The 24,173-nt window shown below is 41.8% G+C and overlaps 3 protein-coding genes across 3 annotated transcripts; 2 read left to right on the top strand and 1 right to left on the bottom strand.

The window, feature by feature from the left end:
* The first annotated feature begins 3,129 nt into the window (after positions 1-3,129).
* Positions 3,130-12,691, top strand: LOC118406225 (2',5'-phosphodiesterase 12-like). The gene is made up of 9 exons (XM_035806140.1): positions 3,130-3,420; positions 4,433-4,722; positions 5,955-6,299; positions 6,698-6,837; positions 7,529-7,688; positions 8,129-8,261; positions 9,263-9,418; positions 10,761-10,896; positions 11,508-12,691. The coding sequence occupies exons 1-9, from the start codon at positions 3,229-3,231 to the stop codon at positions 11,774-11,776; spliced, it is 1,821 nt and encodes a 606-aa protein (XP_035662033.1). The 5' UTR covers positions 3,130-3,228; the 3' UTR covers positions 11,777-12,691.
* Positions 12,692-13,084: 393 nt separating this feature from the next.
* On the bottom strand, positions 13,085-14,998 carry LOC118406050 (serine/threonine-protein phosphatase 6 regulatory ankyrin repeat subunit B-like). The gene has a single exon (XM_035805905.1). It carries the CDS (start codon positions 14,996-14,998, stop codon positions 13,085-13,087), a length of 1,914 nt encoding a protein of 637 aa, XP_035661798.1.
* A 3,719-nt stretch (positions 14,999-18,717) lies between these two features.
* Positions 18,718-24,173, top strand: LOC118406224 (ankyrin-3-like). Its single transcript, XM_035806139.1, has 2 exons — positions 18,718-18,786; positions 20,641-24,173. Exon 2 carries the CDS (start codon positions 21,473-21,475, stop codon positions 23,486-23,488), a length of 2,016 nt encoding a protein of 671 aa, XP_035662032.1. The 5' UTR covers positions 18,718-18,786; positions 20,641-21,472; the 3' UTR covers positions 23,489-24,173.

A 24,173-nucleotide genomic window follows, 5' to 3' on the forward strand; every position in this document is an offset into this window, starting at 1 on the left:
TGTGTAATGATTCATATCTTATTGGGTTATGTTGCAAAAAACAGCTCTGAACTAATTGTGGTTACTGATTTACTGGTGTTTGAACTGAGTCAGGTGTGAAATGGACCAGGTGTGAAATGGAGCCAGTTGAGTGTCGCGCAGTGATCCGGTTTTTGTATTTGAAAGGACGCACACCAAAGGAGACTTTTGATGAAATGAAAGAAACTTATGGTGATGATGACCCATCATATGACCTTGTAAAACGCTGGCATCCTGAATTCAAACATGGTCGGAAGTCTGTGGAAACAGCTCCCAGACCTGGTCGTTCCTCTTCTGCCATTGATGAGACATCTTTTTGAGGACCAACCTGGGGTGTCCTGCAAAAACGGTGTACAGAGCTGCATCAAATGATGGGAGAAATGCATAACTCTGGGTGATTCCTATGAAGAAAAAGGCTAATAACTGTGCCAAGTTTCATTAATCTCCTGCTATGGGAAATGGGTCAGGGGCATTTCTTATTGCACGCCCCTCGTAAACCTTGTTTGTTTGGTGAAGGTATGTGTTCATTGAAATCTTATTTTCTACCATTGCCCTGAAAAATTCATGAATATCGACCATGTTCTGATGGTTTCAGTTTCCCCTGACATTGTCGATATTGTTGATATATGGAACCTACAGATGACATGAGTCATCACACATAACTACATTTAAACGTCAGTTGTTAAAATACCTACACAACCGATTCACACACCTTTATAATACAGACACCCCATGTACTTGGACGTCGTTCTGCTCCTGTTCGACGTGCTTCGCAACAAGAGCACGTTAACCGTTCAACTTTGTATATAAACATTGTGCATTTTGTATATAAGTTATATTTTGTTTCCGATTATCACTGTGCATACCATTTTTGATCATTCTTATCATTTAATTGAATGTGTATTGTATATAAGTTATTGTTTGTTTCCGATTATTCCTGTATATACCATTGTCGACTCTTATTATTTACTTGTATTGTGTATTTTGTTTCGGGGAGACAACTTGCAGAGGTGGTATCACCTGTTTTGTCTCCCCACCATTTATGGAAAGTGTAATAAACAAATAAACAAATAAACAAATGAGTAGCAACCAGAGAAAAGCGAGCACAAAGAAGACACTGCTTTCAAGGCTAAAATTTAGCTGTTTACAACATTACTCGAGGTTAGTTGGGATGGATAGCTCTAAAATGGAATTTCCAACCGCTACAAACACACGTTCATGCAGTCGCGTTTGCTTTTGGAGTAGGATGACTCTTTATTAATAAATGCATGAGACCTTAAAGCCTTTAAGCCTTTAATAAAGGCGTGATTATTTGGCAAAGGGATGTGTTCGTGGAACTCTAGTTATCATTCTGGCGTTTAAAAGATCGGGAACATCTTATGCATTGGCGTCCCTATTTCTGTTTGTATTGTGGGACTTTTCAAATAATCGTAGTAAAGGAAGTCACAGGCATGTCAAATAGTCCTGTCATTTTTTTTTACAAATCTGTGGCCCAAAGGGATAGGGTTCGAACCCAAGACCTTTGGTTTCTGGACCGAATACTGTGCAGTTATGTATGTGATCGAAAATATATGTCATAGATTAAAAACGTAATTGACTGAAATATACACTCACCTCTGGCGTTTAAAAGATCGGGAACATCTTATGCATTGGCGTCCCTATTTCTGTTTGTATTGTGGGACTTTTCAAATAATCGTAGTAAAGGAAGTCACAGGCATGTCAAATAGTCCTGTCATTTTTTTTTACAAATCTGTGGCCCAAAGGGATAGGGTTCGAACCCAAGACCTTTGGTTTCTGGACCGAATACTGTGCAGTTATGTATGTGATCGAAAATATATGTCATAGATTAAAAACGTAATTGACTGAAATATACACTCACCAAGTCGTTGACCAGTGTATTATGGACGTGTAGCATCCGTAGCAATATGAAGAAATCCCCGCAGATTCCCACCGTTATTAGACTAGTAAGATAGTAAGAATGCTGTTGAACTTGTATGTTTTGTCTAGACTATGTGCCGTTGTTCACAGCACCACATGTTTCACGACACAACTATGTAAATAATAGTATTTATCATTCCGTAAATTTCTGAACAATGGAAAGGTTACATGACAAATTACGGAATATTTATAACATCCTGATTTTGACACTTGCCCTTGGCGCTAATTAAGTGATTCATATGACAAACTCATGATACTTTGTAATGAATTTTCCTGATGAAATATTTCTTCAATTGCATTCCTTTAATCTCCGACACCACGAAAAGGTTGCCTGACTAATCACGGATTATTTACACATCCTGATTTTGACACTTGCCCTTGGGGCTAATTCAGTGATTCGTGTAGCAAACTGATCAAGGTAGGGTCGGTAGGTAAGTGACACTTATTTTGATTTTACTAAAGACGAAGTCTAAGTCAATACAGTGCTTAGATGAAAACGCGGCTTTGGCAAAGCAACATTGTATCACTACCAGTTGCATGGAAACGTCGCCCCGATTTGGATGACTGCCTTGCCTTAACTCATACTTTGTGAATGAATGGAATACAACCACTCACGCGCCCCCTCCAGCGGACATACTCAAAACTGCAGCACACAAAGTGTAATATTACGGAACGATCGGGACAAACATTTAACGAACTTCTTTATTAATCAATGCAACGTTGTTACCGAAGAATAAGATATGGTTACTGAAACTAGACCACTCATGCGCGTCCTCCAGCGGACATATATATCATTGCAGCCAAGAAAGTGAATCCTCACAGGGCACTGATTCCTCTTTTCAACCTCCTTGCTGATTCGTAGCGATCACTGCGTTCTGTCAATAAACTATAATGTAGTAGTAAAATCCAATGTGTAAATTCTTACTTAAATAGTATTCTTTGTCGTGAATTTTCCTGATATGAATCTTAAATAACATTCCTTTAATCTTGGTGAAGCCATGGCATTGAAAATAGCAAACATGAAGATGAAGCCCATTAAATTTTCTTGATAATTGAATTGCTTTGATCTTGGTGAAACCATGGCACCGGTAACGTGAAGATGAACTTCATCACCTGCAGTTGTGACTAAAACTTGGCCACTCACGCGCCCCCTCTATCGGAAATGTATAAACTGCAAGATGCGACGTCCTGCTCCAAAGCATTGTGGGATGACCTCTAACCTTTCATGTCGTCTGCGGTTGCAACGAGAGTTGCAATGTCACCGCTAATTTCATGTTTTTACGACGAATTTCCCTCAGAGTTTGTACTTTTGTGTTGGTAGAAAGGTCCGTCTTGTGTAGGAGTTTCACCATGCAGCGTTGTGTGGTGCGGTGTGTTCCCGAAGAGGAAAAAATGACGATTTCGTACAGGTTGGGGGAGGGGCAGAGAAATCTGCTCAGGGCCAAGACAGAACCTCTGGGAGGCGTGAGTTGTTCTTTTCTTACGCAATTGTTTTAGCCGTGTTTCTGTCGGCAAGGTAGAAAGTCTTATCCTATATGTGAATATCTATCAAAGTTTTATATGTAGATATGTGTCAAAGTTTGCTCCTAAATCTGTTTATCTTCAAAGATTTTTTTGTGGCCTCCTGATCTGAGATATGACGTTAACGTTAATATTCGGCTTTAAGTTGAAGTTGAAGTTAGACTTAAACTAGAGCTAGAATACAATGGATACCAGGCTTTTTAGAGGTCCTTGGTTCGAGTTCCCTGATATGCTCCTGCATTGTGCCCTTCGGAAAGACGCTCCGTGTTTGGGGAGAGACACGACTTGCACTTAAAAGGAGCCACCACACTTATCGAAAAGAGTAGAGTTCCTTCACAGTGTGAGCGGATCAAATACTGTAAATGCATTTAAGTTCGCTGGGATTTGATTTCACGGTAGCGGGAAAAAGGACTTTTCGCGGTGGATATAAGTTTGCGGTAACACCATAGACTGCAGTCTAATACCATATTAGAAAAAAGTTTGCGGTGGTTTTAAGTTCGTGGTGACCTGTGACTTCACCGCGAACATTAATCCACCGCGAACATTTCTGCATTTACAGTAAATCTATCTTTATGGATATGCAACTTGTACTCTTCAGTACAAATTTGGTGTGTTATTGTTACCCCACTTTCAACAGTTCTCAGTCACATTCATACAGCAGATGGACGACACAAGCACGACCCGAAGCCAGCACAGATTAGGGACTGATCTTGTATTGTTCACCTCATGACGTCAGTGTCCCTTGCGCATGCGCGCCGGACCAAACCATTCTTGACTAGGGGTGTTTCCACATTGTTACACATAAGACTGTTTCTCTATCGTTACATTATTATGACATAAGGCAGTTTACCAGATATGCAAACATAAGAAACAAAAACTTATACCAAAATTATGGCATACAGTCATAGGTGATACTTCCTTGTCCATCTTTAAAGCTTTTTTCCCACCTTCCTAGGCTCTATCCAGGATAGTCTTCAATACCAACAAATACCTCAACAAAGGCAAGAAGAAGAAAAAGGCCAAACTCGAAGCTGCAAATGCCGAAAGTGAAAGTAACACCATCACAGCACAACTCACCTTCAACAAAGTGAAAGTAGACGACGACATTCCCAACTCCGAGGCATGGCAGGAAGGTGCCATTTTAGAAATAGGGGAGGACAGGTACTTGGTGAATGTGAACCCCCCTATGGTGAAGTCAGTGGTTCTGCCCATTTCAATCATGGCTGGCTTTCCTGTGTTTCCAAGGTAGGAATTTATTATTATTATTATTATTTTTCATAAATCCTGTTATCAGCAGTGCATTGGGCTCAGGCCCAAGAGGTCCTACCCTTGAGAAAGGCAATTTTTACAGTTCTTTTCTCACTTCACTCAAATGAGTACCTAGCATCGGCTAGGGCCGTCCCTTGGATAGGACGTTAAATGGAGGTCCCTTGTTTGGGGAGAGACACACCTCACGCAGTTAAAGAACCCACCACACTTATCGAAAAGAGTAGGGGACTTTCCCGGTGTGACCGTGAGTGTATCAAACCTTACAGTGGGTATATACTGTAAGCGTAAAAGTTCGCGGAGATTTAATTTCGTGGTAGTGGGAAAATGGACTTTTCGCGGTGGTTTTAATTTTGCGGTAGTACCATGCACTGTAGTCTCTTAATGCCATGGAAAAATGTTTGCGGTGGTTTTAAATTTGCGGTGAAGTGGCCGCCGCAAAAACCGCAAACATTAAACCACCGCGAAAGTTTCTGCATTTACAGTAGGCTACAAAATCTGCAGCAAGTTGAAGTTGGTAACCTCAAACAAAAGAAGAATTAAGAGACTAGTCAAGTTTGGATTGAAATTGTCTCAGAGTTCAAGTTTGTTTCATGTACTAAATGTAATGTACAAAGTTGGTACGTCTTTTATATTGCCAGCTGTCTGGGGTTTGATTCCTGTCCTCCCTGGGGCTGTGTCCTTGGAGAAGGCAGTTTTTCTACATTCCGTGTGAATGCTTACCTGACCTGAGGTTAAACTTAAAGGCAGTGGACGGAGAGGGGTTGGCTTGGTCTTCCAATCTTGTGCTCTAGACGTATTGGACAAAAACCGACTACCCCTATAGCCTCAAAAAGTCCATCATGAAAATCTTAGAACCAAAACACATGTACACATCTCCCTTACAGGTACACAGAACAATATTTTTGATATACTGCTATCATATTCAACTCATATAACTGCCTATAGGTCAATTTATTTATACTTTATTCCAAATGCGATGCGATCACTCATACATGACTGTGATGTTATCGATAATATTTTGTTGTTCTGTAAGTAGCCTTGTAGTATAGCATTATTCATTGTCTATATAGCTAGTAGTTGTTATTGGATGCTGTACATTGTACCTTTTGCAATTATTGAGCAATAACGTTCATTCATTCATATGTATGCTGGTTCTTTTGTGTTGCATTCATTTTGTTAACTCGCTACCATTCTCTCTCCTGTTTTAGACTAGATCTTGACTTTGCCAGTAGACAGGAGTCATCTTACACATGGTACAGGGAAGACAGTTCCGTCCCAACCCCAACACCTACATCTAACTCAGGGGACTCCAAAAGAAAATCAAATGAAGAAAACAAACAAACAAACTGGGTCCAGGCTTCTCATGACCTCATCTACACCCCAGTGAACTCTGACATAGGGTCAAAGTTGAAGTTTGTGTGTACACCAAAGTGTGATGGGAAGGAAGGCGTTACCATGGAGACGGTGACGTCGTGTCTGGTGGAGGCAGGGCCAGGGCTGTGTCCGTTTGAGACCAGACACCTGTACACTAAGAAAAGGACAGAGAAAGGGTGGTAAGTCCATCTCTTAAGATATATGTAAAGATGGCAGAATAGTGAATGTGCGATACTGTTGGCATTTGTAACTATTGAGAGACTAGCGAGTATGTGCCAAAACAAGAGAAAAAGGTGATGAAAAGAGCATTTCTTTTCTGCATTTGTGTCATATTTTGATAATATTTGATGTGACTGAATAGTTGATGTGTAAGTGCAGTCTCCTTGGATAGTGTTTGATTGGGATGCTTTTGTTAGCAATTTTTTCCTCCGCACTCAAACTGTTGAGTGAACAGTTTTGTTGTCCTCTCTCAGTTTCCAACAGTCTACAACATCCAAGCAAGTGTGTGCCCAAAAAAATTGAAACCATTCTTTTATTAAGACTGTTTATTAAGACTGTGTTTTGTTCTCTTCTGCAGTTTCCGAGTTGTGTCCTACAACATCCTGGCAGATGTCTACGCTAAGACCGAGCTGTCCCTGACTGTGCTGTACCCGTACTGTCCTCCATACGCCCTTGAGCTGGACTACAGGAGACAGCTGCTGCTCAAGGAACTAGTAGGTAGGGCTGATGATATGTTACGTAATACTATCTGTATCTGTTGTTCATAACAGGTAACACCTAAATCATGTCTGTTGTAGTTTCGTTATTTACAGTCCTCTTTTTTTCTCTACATGTAGGCTAAAATACAACAGACTAGGAAGAACATGTACTTGGTTCTCTAACATCCTTCGAAGCAGGCTTTTAGCTAGGATTTTATAATAGGGTGTCCAAACTTATTGGTGAGTCGCGGTAAGTGACTTTTGTAGGGTGGTCTGGGGGCATCCACCTTCCATGGTGCCGAGTTTTTGATGATTTTAAGTTAAAATAGTGCATTCTAAGGTATCCCAAGAGGCAAAAATACTGTTACAGATGTCACAGTAGAAGACTGTGACCACAGATGACCTTGTGGCATCCCTGGTCAATCAGAATTTCATGCTTGTCAGAGGATTTTCTCCCCAGTATAGGGCGTCCAGAGGCATCAAATTTCTTGTTATTCTAAGAAAAGGGCGTCCAGATGACGCGTTGACGCATGCCTGGCTAAAAGCCTGCTTCGAAGCTTTGGCTGATATGTATGACTGTTTTTTGTTGTTCCCAGGTTACAATACAGACTTACTACAGGACACAGTGAAGTCCCTGTTCAATGATGCTTTAGTTCTATATCCTGACCTGAAGTTATATCTGTTATATACAAATGTATTTGTTTCTTCAGGCTATAATGCAGACCTCCTAGTCCTACAGGAGACTGGGAAGTCCCTGTTTAACGATGCCCTGGTCCCAGCCCTGGACCTGTCTGGTATGGACGGTGTGTATATTGGGAAGGGACAACAGTCAGAGGGGGAGGCCATCTTCTACCACAGGGACAAGTTTAGGTGAGACTCCTTAGTGCCAATGAAGAAAGATAGTGGATACTATCTGAAGCATCTGACCTGTATCAGTATCTGTATCTATATAGCTGGTATAACCGTCATAACTAACATTAATCTTGCTAAATTCACCAAGGATATTGTTTGATTAGTTGTTTTAAGTTTGTGGAAAAGAGTAAACCCAAATGCTTCCAATAAACTTGAAATATTGTTTTTAGTGAATGAATATATAGAAACCAGGATTTGAAGAGCAATCTGAATTTGCATCCTCACCCAAGGTAGTTTTGAAAATCAAGACATAAAATATTCTCTAAACAAGTTCTTTTCAAAATTCCGGGTGGATTTAGACTCAAATCCAAGAAAGACATGGGAATAGAACCCTCATCCTTTCATGTGCATATATAATGTACTAGCCTTTTGAAGCTGATAATGTCTTTTTGTCACAGGTTCCTAAGTCAGGAGGACATCAATGTTGGTGAGTGCCTGACCAGTGATCCCAGCTGTCACGACCTTCAGAAGTGGCTGTCCCACAGTCCTGCTGTCCTCAACAAGGTCACTTCAAGGTCGACTGTCTTACAGGTACTGTACACACAAGCTTTATTATTGGAAGTGTAGAATTCTGACACTAGCTAATCCCGAAGCGAAAAAAAAATGTTCCTTTCTAATGGCCCCAACTTCAACTGCACATCTCTTTCCTCTTGTACTTTCCTTTGTGATCAGCATCACTTTCAAAAAATTTCAAACTGTAAGTCATAGTTAGTAGAATTCAGGGTACAGAGAGTAGCATATCCTCTTCTTTTTTCTATGCTTAGGTTGTATGTGTATTTCAGGATCAACTCACATAATCAAAATTATATGAAGCTTAAAATCATAACTAATGACGCTCTAAAATGTAAGCCATAGTTAGTAAAATTCAGTGTACAAAGAGCAGCATATCCTCTTCTTTTGGTATACTTAGTTTGCAGATGTATTTCAGGATCACATCACACAATAAAAATTATACATAGTTAGTAAAATTCAGTGTACAAAGAGCAGCATATCCTCTTCTTTTGGTATACTTAGTTTGCAGATGTATTTCAGGATCACATCACACAATAAAAATTATACATAGTTAGTAAAATTCAGTGTACAAAGAGCAGCATATCCTCTTCTTTTGGTATACTTAGTTTGCAGATGTATTTCAGGATCACATCACACAGTAAAAATTATACATAGTTAGTAAAATTCAGTGTACAAAGAGCAGCATATCCTCTTCTTTTGGTATACTTAGTTTGCAGATGTATTTCAGGATCACATCACACAGTAAAAATTATACATAGTTAGTAAAATTCAGTGTACAAAGAGCAGCACATCCTCTTCTTTTGGTATACTTAGTTTGCGGATGTATTTCAGGATCACCTCACACAATAAAAATTATACAAGTCAAAAGTTGCATGCTTTGAACTAGTACTAGTTTAGCTTTAGTTAAGCTCTTGATACAGTCCTCATAAATATAGATTAGAAGACAATTATACAATGTGTTCCCCTGTACATGTCTTTATGCCTTTTGTGTAGCTACTACAGTTTTTGTTTTTTTTCAGGTTGTGTTGCTGGAGTCTATAGAAGACCCCAGTAGAAGACTGTGTGTGGCAAACACTCACCTCTACTGGCACCCCCGCGCTCCACATGTCAGACTTGTACAGATGGCCGTGTGTCTGAAGTTCCTAGAGAAGATAGTCAACTCGAACTCTACACAGGTAATACTGGTCAAACTGCATATTTACATGATTGTTGTACTGGCACATGTAAGCACACACACAAACGCAGACACAGAGGCAAACGTACCTGTCCTTGGTGCTGAACACCCTCCACAGACATATGCACACACACACACAGGCAAACATAACTGTCCTTGGTGCTGAACACCCTCCACAGACATATGCACACACACACACAGGCAAACATATTTGTCCTTGGTGCTGAACACCCTCCACACACACACGCGCACAAAGAGGCAAACATAACTGTCCTTGGTGCTGAACACCCTCCACACACATACGCACACACACAGAGGCAAACATAACTGTCTTTGGTGCTTAACACCCTCCACACACAGGCAAACATATCTGTCCTTGGTGCTGAACACTCTCTACACACATGCACACACAGAGTTTGGCTTGCAGATGAAAAAGAAAACCTGACAAAATAGAAAGCCAGACAAAAATGTCTAAAAAGATTTTTTTTTTAAACAGGGCAGAACCTAACTTCTTCTTGGACGGTAATACACACTCACACACACTCACACGCACACAGATACATGCACATCATATGTCAGACACACTTGTGTCTCAAGTTTCTAGAGATTATATTCAACACTACACAGGTTTGTGTCTGTTTCTGGGTTGCAGTCTTTTGCATTACGTAACATTGTGAAACACACCAGTTTGTACTGTATCAGTAATTCTGTATGAGCTGTATAAGAGCAGACTACTAAGAAATCAGTGATGGCTTCTTTGATGTGTGGCACTCCTTAAACACAGGACCTCTGGCTTTACACCCCTTCCACCAAATGCCTAAATCATGCTGGACAGTATGGTTGTGGAAAAAACTTGAATTGCATTACAAGAACCTGTGCTTCTCTCCAGCTACTTGTATGTGGAGACCTGAACAGTTTAATGCTACATTCCTAGTGTACTGAGTACATAACTGAGCCATAATGACATTAACAAATTCCACTTTATAAGGGATTGTACGACCTACGAAGAAGACCGCCAAAAATTATTACAGTCTATTGTATGTAAGTTTGATACTGTACTACCACATGCTAAGACAGAGATATTCAATATGTTATTATCATGTCCTGTTCATATATCTACCTACATAGGTCAATTCATTTACAACTCCTTGCAAAAATGAGACAATGCAATATTGATGTAATGTTCTGAAGTATTAGCTTGTATAATATTAACCAGATTGTTTATGCTGTTACATTAGATAAGATTAGATTAGTTCAGTTGTTAGTTGCAATAGTACATTGTTTAACTTACAATTGTCGCACAATAAAGTACTTCTTCTGATATACAATTCTGTGTTATACAGGACAGCAGTGTTTCTCTCCTGCTATGTGGAGACCTGAACAGTCACCCGACCTCAGGACTGTACGAACTGCTGACCAAACAGGCTGTCCCAGCATCCCACACTGACTGGTTCCCCGCTGAACCACAGACGACTGATGGTAGGGTCAATTCTCCGAAAACTTAATGGCATGTCTCCTCCACACATCTCTGAATAGTTTACAACATCTTACTTGTAGCCTCACACGTCTTATTACATACATAGGGAGACACTGCTAATAGCTTGCTTGCAGTATAAGTTCTCTCTCATTTTCTACTGCAGTCCTGTGAGATACCTAACGTATACCATAAAAGTTGTAAAATCAATATTTTCAAGACTCAATATATAAGGGAATACCTTGTGGTTTGAATCACTGTTTCGTCTAATTTTTCACTTGATATTTCGCATTGATAATGCAATACTGTATCCCATTATTTTTCTTTATGACTCCAGCTATGTTATAATGCTTTCAAATAATGTTGTGTCATTTTTTTTACTGTTACAGTATTGTAGGAGTTGTATTGTATCATTTCTACTTCTCGGGTTGTTTTTTACTTCATTTCTGCTCCTTTCATAGTTATATATACTAGATTTATTGTAACCCAGGGACCCATTGAAAATGCCAAATTGACGATTTGTATGTTTTTCCAGCTAAATGAAGAATAACTGAATTATTAGTTGACACATTCTTATCATTAGCTTAAACATCATGACTGTTGTTTTCTCCCCCAGATGGCAAACTGGAGTTACAAGAGGGCGTTGACCTCTCGCACCCCTTCACTCTCACCAGCGCCTGTGGACTCCCGGACTATACCAACTATGTAGGGGGGTTCCAGGGTACACTGGACTACATCATGATTGACACCTGTCAGCTGGCTGTCAATCAAACCATCCCCATGCCAACGCATGAGGAGGTAACGGCTAACACTGCACTGCCGAGTATCGTTTTTCCGTCGGATCACATCGCGATTATAGCTGATGTAGAGTGGAAAAAGACATAGTACATCTAATGTATGATAATAATAGATGTAGTATGTTCAATGAAACCAAAGCCACACCAAGTTATTAGATTTGGAAAGTATGATAAAATAATCATGCAAAACTGAAAGATCATTCAACATGAAACACAGTACCGTAAAATTGCATGTTTTGATGGGAATTTTAAATTTACTTCTCTACAAAGACCATGAAAATAAAACCACTGAAAAAGTTTTACAATTTACAGTATCAAGTAGTCAGATTTGAATTTTTCTCTGTCTTTTGTTTTCATTTTGTCTTCTTTGAAATCTTCTATGAAAATGTACTCTAAAATGTCAGGGAACCGAAACACAAAATTATCTAAACTAACCTAAAACCTTAACAGATACAGACACTCTCTTCTAAGTTCAAACAAAAAAGTGACAGCCTCTGTAAAAGTACACCATTTAATATGAAATCATAAGTAACGAACAATTGCACCCTGTATCACACCTTTTTTTCTTCTTTGGTCAGTTCTCAGTGAATCAAGTTTGTCTAAATTATGATGTTTCAGAATGATTTTCCATTTAGGCAGGTAGGCAGAATGATTTTCCAGGACTATTTGATACCTAACCCTGAACTGGTCTTCTTGTCTTTTTACGTGTTGACCATTGTGTAAGTAGTTCAGGGAGTAGAAATGTTCATTTGGGCTTGCATTGAACAAGAATCATTAACAAGAAAAAATCTGAACTTATAATGTGTCAACATAGTATTGTTTTCTATCTGAACATTTGCATCATTTGTGAGAGGTAGAGAGGTAGTAAGCTAGTTACTGTATCTTTTGTTTTTGTTACATAATAGATATTCATGTCAGTAAATAATGAAGCTGCTGGCAATACAAATATAGCACCAGATTATAATGATGGCATTTGAAAATAAAAATGAATCTAGGTTTAAAATTTCTTTCTCTTATTTACGTGTATGTTTCATTTTAGTTGTTTTGTATTTCAAACATTTCTGTTAGATTACTTATATGACATCCATCAGCATATACTTATTTCATAATTATGTTCATGAAATACTCACTTCTATTCCTGGGCAAAAATGCTCTTATTTATACAATTATACTTAACTACAAATTCTTATTAAGTAGAAGCATACATGAAAAACATATGATTGTATTAGTATAGTAAACACTTGTCTTATAATTCCTTATCAAGATTCCTTAGGAGGAGATAGATATTTTGGAAGAGTCTTTAAAATATTTTGATAGTCTAAGATATTTGGAAGAGGTAGAATGTAAATTGTCAATGACATCTTTCTTCTGGAAAGAAATTTCTCCCTGTAACCCTTTAGATTCTGAGCGAGCTCGCCAGAGTGAGTGAGTGAGTGAATAGCTCTTTCTTGTGAGGATCCCTCAGAAGGAGATAATCTTTAAGTAAGTTTGGCAGCGGTAAGGTATCAACTGCGTCTTCGTGGCTCGGCAAAGAACTTTCCCCTCCTTCCAAGCCTCTCAAAAGGAGAATAGAGTTAATCTTCATCCTGCATAGCCAGTGTAGACTGTGATGATGTGTCTGGTATGTTAACAACAGTTCCTGTTTCCTACCGTACCCCCGTGTAAGGTGCAGAGGCTGGTGTCCCTGTGTGTCTGTAATGGTCCAGTCTGCACCGCTAACCAATAGGATTTCCATCGTCGCTTCGTGGTTGTGTTTTCCTGGGTGGGAAGAGTGGAAGGATTTCAAGTCTGACCCTCTGGCTGCAAGGTGTAACGGCGTTTGTTCACCGGCTGTTAACGCGTTTACATCGGCACCGTGTTTTAGCAATGTGTATACCGCGTAGCATTGTCCTTTCGCTGCGGCATGGTGTAAGGCTGTGTAGTGACACTCGTCTGTTGATGTTATATCAGCGCCTAGATCCAACAGGAGGCGAACGGTTTGCCATTGGCCGTCGGACGCTGCGTGGTGAAGTGCTGTACGTTTGGACTTGTCCGTGGCATACAGTTTTGCGCCGCGGTTTAGGAAGAGCTTTATGAGGCGGTCACGCCCCCTTGCAGCTGCGTGGTGAAGTGCATTCAAACCGTCGTCGTTTCTTGCGTCTAAGTCCGCCCCTTGGTTTAAGAGAATCTCGACGGTTGTGTGGTTGCCGTAGTAGGTAGCGATGTGAAGCGGCGTGCCACCGCATTCGGGCGCGTTGCTTCGCAGTCTGGGGTCGTAAAAACACTTTGCTGTCATCCCTGCGCCTAGACTTATCAACAGACGTACGACGTCGCCGTTGTCTTCTTTGTGAGCGGCAAGGTGCAGCGCCGTCATGCCTCTGCACGTCTCAGCGTTGACGTCGGCGCCTTGTTCTACCAGGTAGCGAACGGCGTCACCATAGCCACAGTGTGCGGCGTAGTGTAGTGCCGTCATGCCGTGACAGTCCACACCATCTACTCTACCACCGTGTAGTAGCAGTAGGTTGATGAGGGCACAGTTACCGTTCCTTGCGGCGTAGTGTAACGGGGTCAGCTTGTAGTGTTCCCGAGCGCCTACCTTCGCGCCCCGGTTCAACAGGACTCGTACCGTCTCGTAATGATTCTCCAAGCACGCTAAATGAAGGGCCGTTTCATCCCGGAAAAACGTTGCCTCAATGTCTGCTCCGTGGTCTAGTAGGACACCGACGGCGTCGCTGTGACCATTCTTGGTCGCATAGTGCAGCGCTGTTGCCCTGTTATCAAAATTAACAGCCGCTACGTTCGCGCCTTCGTTCAGCAACAACTTCATAACCTCACAGTGCCCGTTTCCTGAAGCATCGTGTAAAGGTGTTTTGTTATGTAGAGGGTACCTAGGGTGGTACAAGTCGCAATCCAGTTCAGTTCGTTTAGACTGTGCGTTCACGTCCGCACCGTGGTCTATCAACATTCTAGCGGCTTTGTAGAGACCCAACCCCGCCGCTAGGTGGAGCGATGTCCGTCCGTCGTTCGTCCTTGCATTCACAGACGCGCCTCTCTCTACAACCAGACGTAAAACATCGAAACGCCCGTTCTCTGTGGCTATGTGTACAGGAGTGAAGCCTTGGGTATTTCGTGCAGACGGGTCGGCCCCTAGGTCGAGTAGAAAACTAGCGGTGGTGAAGTTACCGTGTTCTGCCGCACGATGTAGTGTCGTGCGCCCGTTCTCGTCTCTCGTATCTACCGGTAAACCGCGTTCTAGGAGCAAGCGGAAGCCTTCAGTAAAGAACTCGTCGTCTATTTTAGCGAAGTTAACGCTACAGTCGTCTGCACTCATGATTTACCGCAGTAGTTTCCTATAGATACTAGACTTCAGCGAAGAAAATTTCCAACATCTATTAACAGGGACTGGTTCTTTTGCTAGTCTGCTACCGTTGCCATGGCAGGCCGAATGTTGTCTTCTTACTGTACCGGCATTTCAGTAACTTGTGTTGCTGTTGGTAATGTAGCATCTAGATACCTAGAAAAAAGGAAAGATTATCGTAGGTTTAATCTATTTGCTGGAAAATTTCTAGTTTTTTTTCTATATTTGTTATCATAAGTTCAGTGGTATAATCGCCCTTTGGAACGTACAAACTAATCTCCAAGCAGATCCTACGGTAGCTAGCATAAGATAGTATCAAAAGTCACACTACTAGCGTGCCAGCTTTGATAATATCTCATGCTACCGTAGGATCTGCTTGGAGATTACGTACAAACGGGTAGCTACCACACCTAAAACCATAGCGCCAAATTGCTTGAGCCTATTCAAAGAAAATGAGGGATAACGAATCCTCAAATACTTCAAATTTTGGTGGCTGAATACACCTATATCCTCTTTAAAAAGTAGTAGAGGTCGACCCCTATAGAATTGTATGGCCTTTGTACTCCCAAGGCTAAACAAAACATACCGAAGTGTTGATTAAATCTATTCACGTAAGAAAGGTGAAACGAAGTTTCAGATACCCCGGTTTTGTTGTGACTTACAACACATTTTTTCGATGAAATCGAAGTCGATCCCAAGTTAATTGTATGACCCCCATGCTCCTAAGGCTATGTGTAACAATGGTAATTAGTCTATTACAAATTCCTGCCCAAGGACTAATTGCAGTTGACATGAAAAGGGACAAGCAAACAGTGTAGAACCGTATAGAATATGTCTATAGTCTAGTCTAAAAGCTAACTGTAACTTGTTCGGTTTGACTTCTTTTCCTTAGACAGTGGAAGACAAAGGATCCTACCTTTTCTATAATATGTGAGTTCTGTGATGCTAGGAGGGATGCAATTTTCTTTTTGTCCGTAAACACTGGGAAATTTGGAGGAACTTAAGGCCCCCTCTCACTTGACGTGCGGCACGCTTGCGGCATTGCTGCGTTCGTTCACTGCGTCACTGTTTGTAATTTTCTTAGATTTCTTATGATTCAGATTTTGCGCAATACGTAAAAGTATAACATAAAAGACGACAAAATATACAAGTAAGAAAATTCGTTCTTTATCTCTGAAATTCGAGGAGCATCTTCCGAACGCAGCAATGCCGCAAGCGTCCCGCACGTCAAGTGAGAGGGGGCCTCTTTAACATACCAAAGTGAATTGTTGATCATATCTATCAATGGGAAAAGAAGGAAAACGGAGTTTCATCAACTTCATTTCTGGGTGATTGATTAACGTTACTATCTTCAGAATAACGCCAATAGATCGAAGTCGATCGAATTTGAGTCGTGATGCTTCAGTATACCTATTGAATTCTAGCATACCTCCAATGTTTTCTAAGCCTACAAACGAGAAAAGAGACATCAAATTTGTCAATTATACAATACACTTATTTGGTGGCAACTGAATACGGCTGCTTTTTGTTGAAAAATAGTCGATGGAATCGAAGTCGATCCTTCTTGAGTGCCTGAGGCGTTTTTTTTTTCTAACGCCCCACCCTCAATTATCACGTAAACACACCTTTCATTTCAACATGTGTACCCTCCGGCAAAACCCGTCCAACCACATACAAGTACCACAATGCGCCTACAGTCTACACTCCTTTCTTAGAAGACAACAAATCCTTGAAACCTCAAGTTGTCTTACCCCAATTCAGTGGTTTGTGACTTTGAAGCTTAAAGTTGCACCCACACATTTTGATATGACTTTACAAACGACATATGAGACGCAGAAAAGCCATATTGCTACAATAATGCCCGCTGGTTAGAGTGAGGTCAAATAATTATATGTAGATAATCTGGCTTTGTTAACACTCCGTTCCACTTGGACGGCGACCTCGCTTCAGTCGAACTGCGACCAAAAGTTTCACCAATAAAGGACATTTTTAAACTTTGTTTTGAGGTTTTGTCCTTTCAGTTATATTTTTGCATTTTGCCGTTCTGCATGATGCACAAAATATGAAATCAATTGTTGGAATTGAGGTCGCAGCGATGTTGCAGCGAAATCGCCGTCTAATGGAATATAAGCAAGAAACCTTAGATTACCATACCCCCAAATCTATTCATCTTTAACGTGTATGCTTGGAGCTGCGCCTCTTTTTCCAACATGAGTGTTTACAGAATACATATCTAACATAGAAAAGGCTACAATAATGATAATCAGGTCATTGTATTGAAGTTACCTTTAGGCCATGGCCCAGATTTTTGGACAGCTGTTAAGATTTGAACTTTAAAAAGAAATCTTCACCCACCTTTGAACACCTTGTATCGTCGTGACTGCGTTGATTCTGTAGTAGTGTCTGTATGTTGCTCTTTCCCAACCTGCTGTGGTGTTTTTGTGTCTAGCTGCAACACACCCTGTCTACTTCTATTTGTACTGTATCATAATTATAAACTGGTTGGACCACTTTCGGTGACGTCGCCATGACGTCACATATAAACATTTTAAACCTTTGCAACGTTTAGACGTTGTCTTACGAGATCACACTAGAGTGTGTGCCAGGGTTTCTGTGTATATGTGTGCGTGCATACTAGCATGTGAACGTCTGCGTGTGTGCCTGCGTACCAGCGTTTGTAAACAGCACAACTAGGGAATTTGTAGACGTTTTTTATGGTATTTGGTATTTTGGTATGTTGACAAATGGAAAGGATAAGTTGAATAATGGGCCCCCCTGTACTGCTATAGCAGAACTTTTGCTACACCATATGCTATGGTCATGAGATTGCTATGCTATGATTTTTAGCGTTAGATAGCTCCAGATAACCTTTTTTCATGGCATTTGATTTCGTCATTAGGCCATGATGATTTGATTATACGGATGACATCCTCTGAGAACCTCAAAGTGATGCGTGCGTGCGAATAAAAAAGTTTGACAAAAATTGTTTTCACCATGAAAGGTAAGTAATCAGGAAGGTTGGGTGACTGATGAAACACAGAGTGTTACTCTCTTACGAATGAAGTCAATAAAGTGGAAGTTGGTCCAAATTGAGTTGTATGACGTCAGTGCCCTTTTAAAGTCTAGCATGTTGCCTAAACTTACAAACGAGTTAAGGGATTCGGCGCATCAAATTTGTTTAATTAAATCTATAGAAATGGCATTAAGGCAACTGAATACTGCTGCTTTTTGTTGAAAATAGTCGATGGAATCGAAGTCGATCCTTCTTGGGTGCCTGAGGCGTTTTTGCTAACGCCCCACCCTCAATACCCACGTAAACACACCTTTCAAACGTGTACCCTCCGGCAAAACCTGTCCCACCACATACCGCAGGTTCGCTTGTTTGTTTGTTTGTTTGTGGATAGTGTAACTCAAGAAGTCGTTGGAGTACATAGGGTCTGCATGGCTTTCTGATCTTTACAAACACACTTCGCGTAATTAACCACAAGTGAAATTCTGTAAAAAGATTGTTGATTGTGAATTAAGAAGTTTTAAAAAATACATACTCTATCGGAAAATAACACTCACTTCTACTACATCTTGCAAATAGATCATAAACTACATTAAAATTCAAAACACTTTTCCAGTGTAATGCCTTCCAAATACTTTGTTAACGTGTATGGGCAACGCGCTGCTAGCTGACTGTCGTAAAATCACACCGTCTCCCACTTGCGGCATCCATGAAGCAACATCCAGACGTGGACGGTACCGAGACAGAGGAGGTGAGCTCAATCATTGGCTAATTTACTGTGTGGGTGGAAAACAATACAAAGCAATCGTAGAACGAAGACCATACTAGCATAAAAGATACGGGCGTGGATTTGAAATCCGGTGGGATAGAATTCCATACAGAGACACAGACGTTTTGGTAGGATACGCGACACCCTGCTTGTGTTATATGATACGCGTCCATAGCTGTCCATATTTGTCCTCTAGCGCATCCTCACCGAATAGCTTTAAATGGAGCTTTGATACTAACTGTACAAATATTGCAGGCTTTGCATGTGTTTTTCATGTACAACGGTTTTAAAGAAGGCTATCCTTTCAAGGGCACTGTTATTGCATCTATGCTTTCAAGAACATAAGGCTATTGTGCATCGAAATACACTGTCGAAAGGTTATTGCCTCATCCCCTGCCCAACGACAATTGTCTATATTTGGAAGTAGGACATGGCCAAGTAGCCTTGAGTGTTCTAAACCCGGGAGTGCGAGTACGCGCATTCATGGTCATTTGGCACAATTTCGCTATCAAACAAAGACCATTCAACATCTCTTGGCAAAAACAAACCCTCAGAGTTGTTGTTGAATGTTCTTTACGAGTTTGTGAGAATTTGAGGTCTAAATTTGGTCAGCCCGTATGCTGTAAAAGGAATGGTATTACGAAACTGCTTTTTTATGACATTTGGCGACGCGAGACATTTCATGTCAGGTACCCGCTATGCCTGCTATGTAAACCGGCGGTGTCTGGTCATGGCATATAGCGGATGGGAAGACTATTGTGTTACATAATATAAGTTTGGTGGTCTCCTGGAGCTCTCTATTGAAATATTCAAAGTGTTGTTGTTTTCACATATGTATTTGCTATTGGTACAAAACGCCGTACTGAATTGTAAAGCCTTGTTTATGCACAAGCAAATAGCATTATTATTCGTTTTCTGACTTCTGTCTCTTGTATGGTCGTCTATGTTCTATAGAGCCATGAGATTGAGAAATGACTTATTGTTTTTGTCTACCTCATGATGACTCAACTTAAGATGATAGATGGTTCTTAAGACAGAAATCATTTACTCTTGAGACCACAAAATGTTCTTTGATATTAGCAAGCTAAAGAGCTACATGACATGAAATTAACTGAACTGAAAGATATAGACTACAGTACACAAAACTTTTTTTTTTAATTTTTTTTTCAAACTTTATTCAATATTTCAGCATAATACACAATAGCTCATACATATACATCATTGGAGCACAATAAAAAAACATTAACATGTGGTATAACAGGACTTGGTGAGAGAGAGAGAGGGATAACAAGCGTTGATCATTGGTCTGTGATTGACTTAACAGGTGTATCTAAGGTACACAAAAATATTGCAGTCGTAACAAAGTCTCCCTCCATAGATGAAGCGGTATAAATACCGTTCTAGTTTTAACGTCTTGTTTTGTCGAATCACAGCTATCATAGTTTTGTACCTTGCATCCATCTAATTCTAGTTCCAATTTGCTCCTCTGGTTCTTTATCTCCCGGAGAAGCGATCACAAGTACTTTCAAAGCAGAGTTTCGGCTCCCGATGTTTTTGGCCGTTTTGTCGGGCTTTCTATTTTGTAGCATTTTCTTCATGACGTTTACGGACAACGGAGTACAAAAGAAAACGTTATGAAATAGAAAGCCCAACAAAAACACGTCAAAAACAGCGAGAGCCAAACAACTGCTTGGAGAGTAATCTTAGGAGAGAACCAGTAGATAGAATTGGATGGATACCAATCTACATGTTATTGTGATACTTCGCTCTATAGCTATAGCTATAACATATTGTGTAATGTTGTCTAAATGATGATCTATGTCCATTCCACACCAGCAGGCTCCCATGGCCTGACCTCTACTCGTGAATGTGTTGATGAGTCTACCATGGACACGTCTGTCTGCAGTAGGCACCGGTAACAGTTGGCTACATCCAGCGGAACTACATACCTTCACATCCGCCTGAACAGCTCGTGTGTCCTGAGATCGTAGGTCGAAATAATATTTCCAGGAAAGGCATTCTAAAAAGCTAGTCTTCCATCGGCGTGACAATAGTACGTACAGCTGGTTGAAGTCCCGGTACTACATACGTACACATCCACCGGCGAACAGCTCGTGTGTACCGAAATCAAAGGCTAGAAAAATACACCCAGGAAGAAGTTTCTAGAAAGTTCTCTTCCACTGGTCGTGACAAGGAGGAAAAACACTACAGTACGTACGGGCAGTGACGGTTTGCTGAATTCCGCAGCACAACATATACCAACGTAATCCACCGGTATAGTTCATGTCTGTATCGAGATTACAGTCCAGAAATTGGAAGTGTATCTCGGCATAGTTTACTAAGAGTTAGTCTTCTACTGGTTGTGACTGCAAGGAAAGATTTACTGTGCGAATAGTAAATTTGTCGATCCAGTTTAGCGTAAAAAGCTGTAAAGGTCAATATACCAGCAAAACTATCTTACTATTTCCAACAAGTACGCTGAACAGTGAGCGGCAGATTAAAATCCAATCTTTTTCAAAATCACACAAGAAGATTCAGAAGATCAACTGTTAAAATCGGGAATAGAACTCATAACCTTTCAGTTCAAAGGCGCTGGAGTAGTCGAACACTACAGGAGCTCTGCACAGTTGTAAACCTATCGGCATTAGAGTTAAACCCAAACGCAGACATGACAACGAAAGACAATAACGGACGCACGTCGCTTCACCACGTGGCGGGCACAGGCCACCTTTACTTTCTCAACGTCCTGCTGGGCCAAGGTGCCGACGTGAACGCCGCCGACGACACCGGCGTCACGCCGCTACACTTCGCCGCAGAGAACGGGTACACCGATGCCGTCAGCTTCCTCTTAGACCGGGGGGCCAGCCTGTATGCGAAAGACGACGATGACTGGACTGTACTACATTATGCCGCCAAGGGTGGACACTGTGAAACCGTTACGCTATTGCTGGATGAAGGGATGGACTTGAGTGAGAAAGATGGCGATGGCTGGACTGCGCTTCATCTTGCAGCATGGAATGGCGACTGTGAGACCATTAGCTTGCTGCATGACCGTGGTGCTAGATTAGACGATAGGGATAACAATGGGAGCACTGCGCTCATCTATGCCACACATAAAGACCACGTTGACGCGGTCATCCTTCTGTTAAACCGTGGTGCGGACTTGTCTGCAACTACAGAACAGGGTCGAACAGCGCTACACAACGCAGCACGGAATGGCCACTGTGACATCATCGAGGTCTTACTCAACGCAGGAGCTAGTGGAGGGTCTAAAGATAACGAGGGGTGGACTCCGCTACATCTAGCGGCAGCGCACGGCCAACATGATGTCATCAAACTGATGTCCAATCGGAAGGCAGACATGGTTGCCAAGGACAACCGTGGTCGGGCGCCTATCCACCTGGCGGCGCAGAACGATGACAGCGACGGCATCCAGATTCTGCTCAACTGCGGCTCCAACATCGATGTGAAAGACAAAGACGGACAAACAGCGCTTCTATACGCCGCGAAATGCGGTAACTGTGATTGTGTAGAGTTTTTGCTCGAGCGAGGCGCCAGTTTGAATACGAAGGACAGTTCAGGGTCGACGGCACTACACTTGGCCACAGACGATGGGCACTTGAATACCGTTACTCTACTGTTAGCCAAAGGTGCAAACTTGGACGCGAAGGACTACGGCAAGCGAGCGGCTCTTCACATCGCAGCAAGTAACGGTTACTGTGAGATCATCAACCTCCTACTGGACCTGGGAGCTAACATGGACACCAAGGACAGCGATGGGAAGACGGCACTGCATCTTGCAGCCGAGAACGAAGACGCCAACGCCATCAGTTACTTACTCCGCCAGGGAGCAGATATAGCCGTGACGGACATGAACAACAGAACGGCTTTACATCTTGCCGCGGCCAACGGCTACTGCGAAATCGTCCGCCTGCTTATAAATCGTGGTGCTGGCTTGGATACGAAAGACAAGGCCGGTTGGACAGCCCTTTTTCACGCCGCTTGGAACGGACACTGCAATGTGATCGCGCTGTTGCTCAAGCTTGATACAGACTTAACGATCAAGGACATGAACCGTAGAACCGCGCTCCACCTAGCGGCTCTGCAAGGGCATGCAGAAGCCGTGATCAAGCTTCTAGCAGGCGGAGTTGACTTTACCAAGCAGGACAACAAGCGTAGAACCGCACTCCATCTTGCTACTCTTAAAGGCCACTGCGACGTGATCGACACTCTTCTGGCCGGAGGTTTAGACCTGTTTGCGAAGGATAACTGTGGGTGGACACCTTTACATATCGCTGCTTCAAAAGGTCACAAAGACGCCATCAACTTGCTCCTAGACAACGGAGCGGATCTGTGGTCCCGAGACAACGCAGGATGGACGCCGCTTCATAGAGCTGCTGTAGAAGACCGCGTAGCGATCGTGGAGAGTCTACTCATGGCGGGAGCAGACGGCAACGCGCCGGATAACCACGGCAAGAAGCCCGCGGATGTCGCCCCGAAGCACAGCCGTAGCCAGCTCCTGTTGATGTCGACTCGCGATAGGTTCTCACCGGACCTGAGGCGGTCATGCCGTATGAAGATTCACACTGTAATGGGAGAGGATAAGGAGAAGAATGTCCATAACCTCCCTCTGCCGACAATGCTGAAACAATACATCATGTTCAGGGAGAGCTGCTCAGCTTAGGTACTAGGGATTTAAGAAGGGACAAATTTGGTTAGGGCTACAAAAATGGTTAGGGCTACAAAGTTAGAATGTCTCATAACCTTCGACGATGGCAATGCAGAAACAGAACATCATGTGCAAGAAGAGCTGCGTGTTTTAGAGTTCAGAACTTCAGATTCAAGAAGGGGCAAATTCATACTGTCCATGGTTAGGGCTACAAAAGTCTACAAAAGGTAGAATATATTACAACCTTAGACGATACTGAAACAGGACATCATGTTAGAGGAGAGCTGTGTGTTTAAAGGTTCAGTTTAGGTAATAAGAATTTAAGAAGGGACAAAATCGTACTGTCCATGGATGGGGCTACAAAGGTCTACTGAAAGTAGAATATCTTAGAGCCTTTGACGATGTTAAAACAGTACATCGTGTCAAGAGAAAAGAATGCTATTAGACCTATAGCACAGTCTAGTATTACAAGTTCAAGAAGTGTGTAGTCGACAGCCGTGCTGTCTAGGGCTAGGGCCCGTAAGGCGAGATGGAATGTGGGTATCTTACGAGTATCATCCTTGATATTGCTTAAACAGTACATCGTATTCAGAGAAAATGGTGCCTTTAGGCATAGAGTCAGTCTAGTATTACAAGATGTTCTAAAAGTATGTATTCGTGATGTCTAGGGCCAGGGCTGTGAATGGCAAAATGAATCCTA

The sequence above is a fragment of the Branchiostoma floridae genome, chromosome 18 (assembly GCF_000003815.2).
Source record: "Branchiostoma floridae strain S238N-H82 chromosome 18, Bfl_VNyyK, whole genome shotgun sequence".
Lineage (NCBI taxonomy): Eukaryota > Metazoa > Chordata > Leptocardii > Amphioxiformes > Branchiostomatidae > Branchiostoma > Branchiostoma floridae.

Bases quoted from the DNA above. Each gene is read 5' to 3' on its own strand.
- LOC118406050 (XM_035805905.1), bottom strand. From the start codon at position 14,998: ATGAGTGCAGACGACTGTAGCGTTAACTTCGCTAAAATAGACGACGAG.
- LOC118406225 (XM_035806140.1), top strand. From the start codon at position 3,229: ATGTTTTTACGACGAATTTCCCTCAGAGTTTGTACTTTTGTGTTGGTA. The intron at 4,723-5,954 runs GTAGGAATTTAT...CTCCTGTTTTAG, and splicing joins GGCTTTCCTGTGTTTCCAAG to ACTAGATCTTGACTTTGCCA. The intron at 8,262-9,262 runs GTACTGTACACA...GTTTTTTTTCAG, and splicing joins CAAGGTCGACTGTCTTACAG to GTTGTGTTGCTGGAGTCTAT.
- LOC118406224 (XM_035806139.1), top strand. From the start codon at position 21,473: ATGACAACGAAAGACAATAACGGACGCACGTCGCTTCACCACGTGGCG.